Genomic DNA, 10,575 nt, shown 5'->3' on the forward strand with positions numbered 1-10,575 from the left:
GTGTCCATCAGGTAGTGTCCATCACCTGGTGTCCATCAGGTAGTGTCCAACAGCTTTTATATTTTTTTAAATGTTGTGATTTACATGAAAAAGGGTGAAATTATGTTGGCTAATCTCACTTTCTGATGCTTCAGTTATGCTTCTCCAGTTATACAAAAAAGCTTAGATAACGTAATATTCAATCCACTAATTTATTTATGCTACAAATTATATAATATCAATCACGAAATAAAGGCACCACTGAAATATTTACATGTAAATGTAAATTTTCACATTATGCACATTTTAACGGTAGTACGACTAACAAAAGTGACGCTGTTACACTCCTCCTTAGCAGTAGGTGGCAGTAATGCATCTGAAGGTTATTTGCCAACTTCTCCTAAACAAGGAGTAGAGAAAGAAGACAAAAACTGAACTATTTCCAACACATTTAAACATTTCGAATTTGTAATTTATACCTGTACTTTTTAAAAGCTGTAACTTTGTACATTGAATTTTAAACCTCATTTTCACACAGATCAGAACATTTAATCTCACAGCTATGTACAAAATGCCATCAAGTAACAACTCTTGAATCTTCATGTTTACTGACGTACATGTACGTATTTACACACCTAAAGGTATGTTTTTATTAGCAGTTATTTCACCCCATAGATTTCCCAATCAGAAGAAGTGAAACCAGCAGGAAACACCTCTGTGTGACGACATCCCAGATTACTGTATCTAAAGTCCGGAACTGAAGTCCTAAAACTCTTGCGCTGACCCAAACTCAGCCATGCTCATTGGGTTCTCTGTGTTCTCAGGTAATTCTGCTGCTAAAACCGACGGCTCCACGCTTTCCTCCCACGACACCAAAGACGACAGCAGAGAGCTGACTCGGCCCAGCAGGCCTGCAGTGAGTTCGCATTTTTAACCAACACAAACAAACACGTCCATCCATCTGTGTGTGAGAGCGTCCCACTGGCTGGGCGCTAAACTACGGGTTGACCATGATGCTGTTGGTTCTGTCTCTCCTCTCATCCTGTCCTCCATCTGTCCTTCTGTCGTCCTTCAGAGTTATAAAAAAGCTTTAGACGAGGTCAGTGACATTTCTTCTCTTCCACCTGTGTCTCTCTCTCTCTCCCACCGTCCTCCCTGTTTTCTGTGTTCTGGTCCGTCTTCAGGCATGCCAGGTTGCTCATTTCACATTTTCCTGTTTGAGGAATGTTGGAGGAATAAAACCCCAACAAGAATGATGTGGATCAAACAGTGTGGAATAAAAAGAAACATAACTGGGTTAAAATCTGTATTTTACATTCAAAGCACTGCAACCTGAGAATTCAGAAGCCATTTCTGATTCCTTGGACTGATTTTCTAGAACCCTGGCCTCAATTAGAGAACAGTATATGTACCAGATCTGCTCAGATCTGATTTGGAGTGTTGGCCTGGTGGGTTAGAGCAGTGCTCTGAGAAGGTTGCAAGTATCTGGTTTGATCCCCGCAGCCTCCAATCTGGGTCTCCGAGCAAGACCCTTAACCCCGCACTGCTCCCCAGGTGCCGCACAATGGTAGCCCACTGCTCCCCAAGGAGATGGGTTAAACGCAGAGGTGAATTTCTCCAGTGTGAGATCAATAAAGTTCAATTAAATTAAATAAATAAAAATATTAAGTTCTGCTCGGGGCCCTGCCCCTGCTGATGACGTCAATATATGGCAATACCACTCGGACAAACTGTGTTGCATCCATTTCATAGGAATCAAATTTTTTTCTGGATTACTACCTTTAATTGCAATTTAACTGCAATTACCGCTTTCCTCCTCTAAATAAAAAATGGATGATGGAGGAGACTCATCCACGACCTCCGACACTAAACTCTCCTCCTCTTGCATGTTTCCTCTGTCCATAGCGTTCCTTGACAGCGTCGTTTCTAAGTCACCAATTTAGTGCTACTTGGTCCCAATGGAATTTCCCATTGGGAACCTGCTAGCACTCAGTTGCTAACTGGTTAGCAACATGCTTTCAAGACACCGGCCACAATCAAACTTGCTTGCAAACCTTCCGCCACAACAACCTCGCCCCCTTGATAATTGACCAATCACATTCACTTTATTCACTGGTGTAAAGTCGGGCACCACTCGGGAGAATTTGGAAATGCAAAATGTTGGAACAGCTGCTTCCCTACGATTTTAAAATGCAGCATATCCATATTTTCTAGATGGAATTGAAATTGTAGATTCTAGGGATGCTTGATTTATCGATTTTGGGATCGGCTCTTATTGGTTATTTTTCTATACATTAATATTTTTTGGCCCTATATATGTAATGCACTAAAAGGCATCTTTCTAAGATCTATAAATATAAATATCAGTGTATTGTGGTTCTCCTGTGTTCTAAACAATAGGAAAGCATTCAATAAATATATGTTTGAACTCAATTTTGGAAAATACAAAAACCTAATGAAAGCGTCCATCAGCCCCCACCCTTAAAGTGTCACCACCAACTTTAATCACCCTTGCCCGAATGTACGTATATCTGTTCATGCATTCGCAGGACGGATCGTGCTTCCGGGACGGATCGGGTAGTGACAGAGACATTACTGATTTCTTATTAGTTGTGTCTAGTAACGTTAGCAAATCGTCTTCAGCCTAATAGCTGTAGTTCGCCACGGTCATTAATGTGTTCTCACAACACTAGCAATAAGCTATAAAATGATTATTGTTAATTCTGAACTTCGTATTAGCTAAGCTAATGTTAGCTTCACTATAGCTGAATATAAATATTTTCATTTCATTTGAGCTTTATGCTACTGTGAATCATATCGCAATGGTTTCCAAAGTGGGGCCCCTGGGGGTCACAAAACAGCAAGTGGGGTCCGCAAGATGATTTTCCCAATCATTGTGATGTTTAAGGTATATGTCAGACCAAAATACTATATATAATTAAATACATAAATATGAATGTAAATGTATTACATTTTAGATCGTAGACTGTATTTATATTGATTAATATATTACCATATATGTAGTATTAAATTATAAAATACACAAATGCATAATTTAATGTCCCATATGATAATTACAAAAGGGTTTAAAATAATGACTGAGACACTAAATAATTGTATTGAAAATGTATATAGTCACATATTTTTAGGGGTGCATCAGTCTGTGGCAACGTCGTTTTATTATGTGGGATGATATTACGCAGCTTGGTGCAGGGCTGTTAATAGGAGGATTGGGGCCCTTGGGCTGAAGCTACAGTGGCTGTTGATCCCTTTCCAGACTGTTTCTTTTCTGTCTAATGCCAAAAAAAAAGATTAGATGGACAATAGATTTATCCAGCTTCCAAGAGCATCATAACTTCAATATTTTAATTTAAATATTTCTCCCGCAAAGTTTTTATTTATCAGTTGTTTGTTTTAATGAAATGCAAATATCCGCTAAACATCATAACAGAGTATAAACATTTATTCATTGCGTCGCTGAGATAAAAACGCTGGTGTTTTCCAGATTTTCACCCAGTTATACCTTCTCTTTTATTTCCCTCTCATGTGACATAATGCTGCTGAACTGTTTTCCCATTTTGTCAGACAGGAAGTCGACATTTGATCAGTTACCGTACGACTCATGACTTCCTGTCGTATCCCTCGGTGGAAACGTCACTTTATTCATCTCTGCAGTCATGGTTCATTTTCACGGTCCCACTTTCTCTCTTTTTATCTTCCATTTTACCCTCCCTCTCTTTCTCATCAGGAGGAGTTGGTAAGATGACTTCCCCCCCTCACCCCCCCCACTCCCACCAGCCTTACCAAAGCCTCTCGCATCCCTGCTGTGATCTCTTGGGCCAGATATTTCTCTGGTTGCTTCTGTTTTTATGCTGTGATGTGTCAGTGCAGCAGCCATGTTGCTGCAGGAATCTCACTGTTTTTGTTCATCTGTCAACATCTGGTTCATAACTAAGATATTCACCAGTATTTCATTTAAAAGCCAGCTATGTATGACCAGGAAACTGTAAGAGACAGGTATAAATTATGTTTCAGGCCTTAATTTCTCCATTACTATGTGTTTAAGTTAATTTTATTTTGTTTTTCACTGTAGTTTCTTTTTATTTGATTAATTATTGTTTAATTAAGTGCTTTATTATAATCAATTTAAAAATGTTTAATTAGAATATGGCTCCATTGTGAATGTATTCTATTTTATTTAACTTTACTTATTTTAGTGTTTCTTATTTGTAGAATTAATGTTTTATCCAGTTTTCAATCTTAAAGGTTTTTTTTATATTTTTTTAAACTACTTTTTTTCGGAAGGTTTAGTTTTAAAATAAAATAAAGGAAAATATTTCTCTAAAGAATATGTCAAAATGAATTATTAATTAAACATTAAAAGGTGTAATTTTAACAAATAATTACAGGATAAAAAGAAGGAAATATATTTTTGGAAATTTTTTATAATCACCAAAATCTAAATAAATAAATCATATATGAAAAGTTAAGTTAGAAGTTGTTTAAAGAAAAATGATAAAATAAATAATAATAAATGATTAAAATAAAAGTTTTAATGATATAATGTGGTCATTTTCTATTGCATTATTTTATCTTTTTAAAACCGATCTAGATTTAGAAAATAAATGATTAAATAGTGCTTTATAGTTTCAATTTGTCAATATTTATACTGTATATATTAATTCCTTGGGAATAATATAATTCCTTTCATTCATTAATGTAGATATTCAGTCAGATTATTTGTTCTAAAACAATAAATTAAGTGCATCCAGATAAGTCATAAAATTGACCGTCTGCTGATTGAACTTGTGAATCCTGCTGCAACACGCTGACTCAAGCATCACACTATGAGACAGTCGTTGCATCTCAGTTTATTTATCTGTGGCTGCTGGATGTAGAATGTGAATTTGAAGTTATCTGAAGTGTGACCTGTAGCACTGAGGCATGGTAAATGTCTGTAGTTCAACTCCCCTCATGTCTCTGTTTTCTCCTCCTGCTCGCTGCCCCCGTCATTACAGAGATTCAGAAAGAAATTCAAATGGAGCGTACTAACAACCTGCATGGTGTCTCCAAGATTTGTTATGTTTTTGTGATATTCTGCCTGCTGGATTGTTTGGCCTGAACTCCTGAGCTGAAGGGTTTCTTATCACCAAAAGGTCTTTAGAAGCAAAGCTTTCATTCTATTCTTATAAGAAATGTTTTTAAAACTGTCCTTCTCCCTTAGTTTATGAATTATTTTCTTAAAATATATTGGTTACTTTCTGAAATGTATCAGGGATTTAAATATTTCTTTGTTTCCTATAACTTTAAAGGTTAACTTCCTAAATGATTTTGTGCAACTTTCTAAAACGTAAAGGTTACTTTCTTAAATCTATGAGTTGCTTTTAAAAACTTATATTTATTGTATTAATTATTTGTTAATCAGAGATTATTTTCCAAGGACTTACTGATCATTTTCTATAATAGAACTGTTATTCTTTGGGAATCCAATGTTACTTTCCAAAACTTACGTACTTAAAATGCAAAGGCTTGCTTCTTTCCCCAAATGAAGAAGTTGCTTTTATGAAATTTAAAGGTTAAATTAAAGAGTAGTTACTTTCTTAAATCAAAATATTACCATGTATAAATTACCTGGTTTTAATTTTTAAATTATAAGTAAACTTATAGATTCGTTAACAGGGACTCAATCTAACTTTTTAACAAGCATTAATGCAATGTAACCTTCCTGGAACTTTAAAGTTCCTTTTAAGGAATAAATTTGTTATTTTGCAGAATAATTTCCTCTAAAATCACTCATCGTCACTTCTAAAAACCTGCTTTTACTTTCTTAACTGCAATTTACTTTGCAGAACATCTATGGGACTTTTTTTGTATTGTTCTAAAACTTTTGCACCTTTTTTTGCATCTTAGTTTTATCAAACACTCAGGTTTGTTACTAAAAATAAACTGGGATTTAAATATTACTTGATTGGAAGTTATTAGTTTATTTAGCTTAATTTTAAATGTTGATTTCTTTTACCGTTTTATTGAACTTTCCAAAACATACTTAAAAAATGGTATCTAGTATTATTTCATTATTATTTTTAAAAGATGATCAATTCTTTCATAGGGACTTGCTGCTCACTTTCACAAGCATAACTGTTATTTTTGGGAATATTGGTGTTACTTTCCAGAACTTACCTTGCTTTTAGTTTTAGAATAAATCCTTAGAAATCACCTGAAAATTACCGGATACTTTTCTAAATTAAACTTTTTTTTAAATTAAACTAAATTAAGCTAAATTAATCACTTTATTTAACTTAGCTTTATATATGTATTTATTTATCTTAACATAATTCATAATTCTTACAGATTTTAGATTATTTTGCTGATTCATTTTCTGGAAAGAAAAAAAAACTGCTTACATATCACTTTTTAACTGCAACTTAGTTCGCAAAACTTTTATGGGATTCCTTTTTTCTTTATTTTGAAAACTTATAGATTGTTTAGTAGCATTTTACAGGTTACTGTTCAACAATCCAAATGTCACTTTCTAGAATGCAAATGTTAGTTTTATAGAACTTACAGGCTTCTGCCATAGTAATGTAGATATGCAAAAGATTTCCTGTAAACTGGAAAAGCTGGAACTTAGAGGCTACTTTACAAAATTAACACGTTACTCTATATATTACTTTCTTAAATCTGCATATTACATTTTAGAATATATCATTTAATTATTTATTTATTTCAAGGCATATGTGTTACTTAACTTACCCTCCATAGAGCTCATGGGAATAGGGAACAGAGGGAGGGAAGGAGTAGGGAGGAAGGGAAGGTAGGATGTAGGGAAAGCAGAATAAGTAGGGAAATGGCGGGTTGAAGCCCATAAAGGTGGTGAGTATGTATCTGTAGCCATGGGAGATGTTGATGTATGTATGCCAGTTTTAGATGAAGATGTAGTGTCTATCGGGGAGACCGTGGTTGTTCCTGGACACCAGATTCCAGATGTAGGAGAAGTGGTGGTGGAGCATCTGTTTGCTTAACATCCAGCAGAATGTGTGATTGGCAGCCTTCAAGGCCGACACATCGGAGCCAATTTCAGATAATGACAATCGTTCAGATAAAAACTGTTGTTTAACTGTTTGCCATAAAGTCTTATTAGAAACTCTCTGTGGTGAAATTCCGCTCCTCCGAATTTCTTGGTCGCTCTTGCAACACAACTTTGGCAAAGCTTTGAAAGTGTCCTCAAGTGCAGTCGCAAAAACCATCAAGCACTACAAAGAAACTGGCTGACATGAGGACCACCCCAGGAAAGAATGACCAAGAGTCACAGCTTACAGCTTTTTTTTCACAATCTATTTTACTCTACCTGGGATCCGGAAGTTCAGCTGGTCTGTAACCCTCAGCGAGGATCGTCTCCAGTTTGGGATTCTGGTCCAATAGCGTCTGATTCTGAGTTCTGATGGCTCAACATATTCCATCACATCGGCCAGACGGCCTCACCTCTCCAAACAGCTGCCAACACTTTCCGAATTTCATGATAGGCCAGGTAGCCACCAAGTCCAATAGGCAGAAATCCAATAGCAATAATCCAGTTATGCATCTTCATCGTCCTCCACAGACAGACACATTATCCTCCACTTCCCCCAGGAATCCATAACATGCTGAGCAGCATGTGTCTCCAGAGGACTGTCCTTTGATCAGTAGCTACGTTTACATGCGCAAAATTTCCCCGATCCGATCCAAACCTTGGTTGATCGGAAATTCAAAATCTCCGTTTACATGGACACTAAATGAAATGATCCGATCATGACGTGTGTATACATGTACCAAGCATTGGATCAGATTAAATCTTTTAAGCATGCGCAGAACTTCCTGCCAAACTTGGCAGTTCTGTCTGCGTCTGGTTTTTGGGAGGCCTGACAAACGATGCGCTCGGAGCGAGCGGAAAGAAAAACGGAGAGAGGAGGAAAAAAGCGATTGGCAGCGAAATGTCCGAGAGAAAATGTAGAGAATGAGCGATTGAACCGGCGTGGGAGAGCGAGTGGGCTGTGGAGAGAGAAAAGAGGAAGAGGAGGAGGATAAATTCCTGCTTCCTGCAGCTTTAAATGAACTTGAGTGTATAAGTCGGCGTTCCTAGACTCCCCCCGCCATGTTGTTCACAACAAGCGCGAGAGCGACCGGTGGTTTCCTGTTGTTGACAAGGCGGAAAAACCTCACGCTGACGTCGCACACATGCGCAGTGAAGATTATTTTACTCTTAAGATCCGAATGGGTGTTTACATGGACGCCAATCGGAATGGCGATCGGCAAAAACCACCTCTCTCATTCGGAATTAAATTTATATCCGATCGGACCGAATCGGATTAGAATCTTCAGTCTGACATGTTTACATGAAACATTTTTGATCTGATCAGGCCTTCAATCCGATTAGTTGTGTCCATGTAAACGTAGCTAGTGTCTTTGTGGAGGAAATTTGATCGAAAGCGTACAGAGGCCAACTGCCCAGATCCATAATTTCCACTCTTCAGAAGATATGCAGAGATGCTCCAAAATAAAACAAAAACACAGCAAAGCAGGTTGACATTTGCATTAACAGTAGTTACACTTCTAGTTTGTCCACTTCTAGTTCTTTATTATTTCTGCAGCACTAAGTCAGCCGTTCAGGGACTACCTGAGAGCGTTAGGTGGACAGTAGGTTTTAATGCTGTATATGTGGACAGTTTATTTAGTAGAAGAGGGTTTCTGTTGTGGTTTTAACACTGGCTGTATTATTCATGGGAAAAACAAGCGTCTGTAGCTGAAAAACAGGAACCTCAGTGATTGCATCACTATACTCTGTTACAGTTCAGAGGATAATGAAAAGCAGCGTAACTTTGGTAATCCCAGGAAAAAACCTCTGGAAAGTGACTCATCAAATTTGCGTAAACTTTGCAAAGTAACATGTAAATTTTCTAGAAGTCAAATTTCATTCCCTGAAAAGCCGAGCCGGTAATCAAATTACATTTCAGCTTTATTTTTGTTCTCTCAGCTGCAGTCAGAGGCTGAGAGGCTTAGAAAGAACTTTGATGTATTTCTTAATAAAACTGCACTCAGAGTCCAGCGAATCATCAGAGAATAAATGTTCTATAGTGGAAAAGCACTTTTTCACTGACAAACTCTTCTCTCAGCTTATTAATCAGATTTGTCTGAATTTAAAGTGTGAAATAAGTTCAAACGTTGGGATTATGTAGAGATGTGTTGATGCACATTTTATTTGTAAAGTTGTTTTTTTTTCCTCTCTTAGTGCTTTGAAAGCAACATTAAAACTAAATGTTACTGTAGCTTCATTCCTCTCATTTACCTGCTGACACACCTGCCTGAGCGAACAGAGCAGAACCAGTAACAGTGGATCCTCGTCCTGCAGGACCTGACGGCTCTGGCCAAAGAGCTGAGGGAGCTGCGGCAGGGAGAGGAGACCAGCCGTCCGCCCGTCAAAGTGACCGACTACTCCTCCTCCAGCGAGGAGTCCCACAGCAGTGAGGATGAGGAGGGAGAGGGCAGATCTAATGATGGTTCGGTTGCCGTTAGCGATATACCACGCATCATGTGAGTACCTTTAGATCTCCTTTAAAAAGAGGGAAGACCTTCATGCTTGGATTAGACAAATATGTTTTTTTTTTTCCTTTGGACTTTCAGGCCTCCAGCAAGTCAAAGCACCAACGAGTCCTTCGGTGAGGTCGGAGGTGAAAACGACAGCCACAGCGACTCGTATGGAGACAGCTCCCAGGACAACACGCTCATGATGAGAGAGGTGAGTACCAACTCTGAGCGCAGGCTGCTTCCCTGCAGAGCTGCTTTGGTTTGGGTCCATAGCACAGTCACGTTAACGCCATGAGGAGGAAATCTGGCCTCGTTTAGCTGCTGCTGGATCAGATGGCAGCACAAATACAAGCTGAAAGACACACTCATGGGACGTTGATGCAAAATAAAACAAAACTAAGGTTAAAGGTCAGGGGAGACACACAGGGAATGTTCTGTGTGTTGATGTTTAAAATAACTGGTTGTAGTTTTAATAATTTTCTTGGCCTATAAACTGACTTTTAGAACCAAACTGGACCTCTAGCAGCATCCCTAATGAGGAAGGGTTCCCACCAGCCTCCTCTGTTAAATGAATCCCCGCCAGCCCACCGCAAACACCTTCACAGCCAGCAGGGTCCAGCTTTATCATCATCCCCTTTCTCGCCGCTCAGGGCCCTCTTCTCTTCTTCCAGAGGTTTAGGGTACAGAGGCGGAGCTCTGCCCCCAGCAACGGTTTCCATGGCAGTACTAATCCGTTCCTCGGCAACATCAGCCTCCCAGATTTGGTGCAACAGAGCACCTTCTCTCTGGGCCACGCCTCCGGGGTCCAAGTAGGTTGAGCAGATCCCGGTCCCCTGAAAAACCTCCATCCCTGCTCTGATCCGGACCAACGTCCACCCCCTCCTCCATTCGACCCACCTCATCACCTGCCCACACTCTTTTACCCCAGTGGGAAATTCCCCGTGAATTTCCCACTGGGGAAAATTCTTCATGACGTCTAGAATCCATTAGACATTACAATAGATTGGAATAGAATAGAATAGAATAGAATAGAAT

General features: G+C 38.5%; 1 protein-coding gene across 18 annotated transcripts in view; it reads left to right on the forward strand.

Annotated features, from left to right (window-relative positions):
• Positions 1 to 10,575, forward strand: part of LOC107081813 (TRAF2 and NCK-interacting protein kinase-like) — a 96,440-nt gene that overhangs the window by 67,109 nt on the left and 18,756 nt on the right. For 11 of the 18 annotated variants that reach the window (XM_015370080.1, XM_015370086.1, XM_015370084.1 and 8 more), the window contains 5 exons: positions 804 to 895; positions 1,055 to 1,078; positions 3,728 to 3,736; positions 9,365 to 9,546; positions 9,637 to 9,751. In XM_015370080.1, the coding sequence (XP_015225566.1) occupies positions 804 to 895; positions 1,055 to 1,078; positions 3,728 to 3,736; positions 9,365 to 9,546; positions 9,637 to 9,751 (422 nt within the window). The remainder of the gene's footprint in view (positions 1 to 803; positions 896 to 1,054; positions 1,079 to 3,727; positions 3,737 to 9,364; positions 9,547 to 9,636; positions 9,752 to 10,575) is intronic. The other 7 variants (XM_015370081.1, XM_015370094.1, XM_015370096.1 and 4 more) reach the window with 3 other exon arrangements.

Source organism: Cyprinodon variegatus, unplaced genomic scaffold (genome assembly GCF_000732505.1).
Source record: "Cyprinodon variegatus isolate N-32 unplaced genomic scaffold, C_variegatus-1.0 Scaffold41, whole genome shotgun sequence".
Lineage (NCBI taxonomy): Eukaryota > Metazoa > Chordata > Actinopteri > Cyprinodontiformes > Cyprinodontidae > Cyprinodon > Cyprinodon variegatus.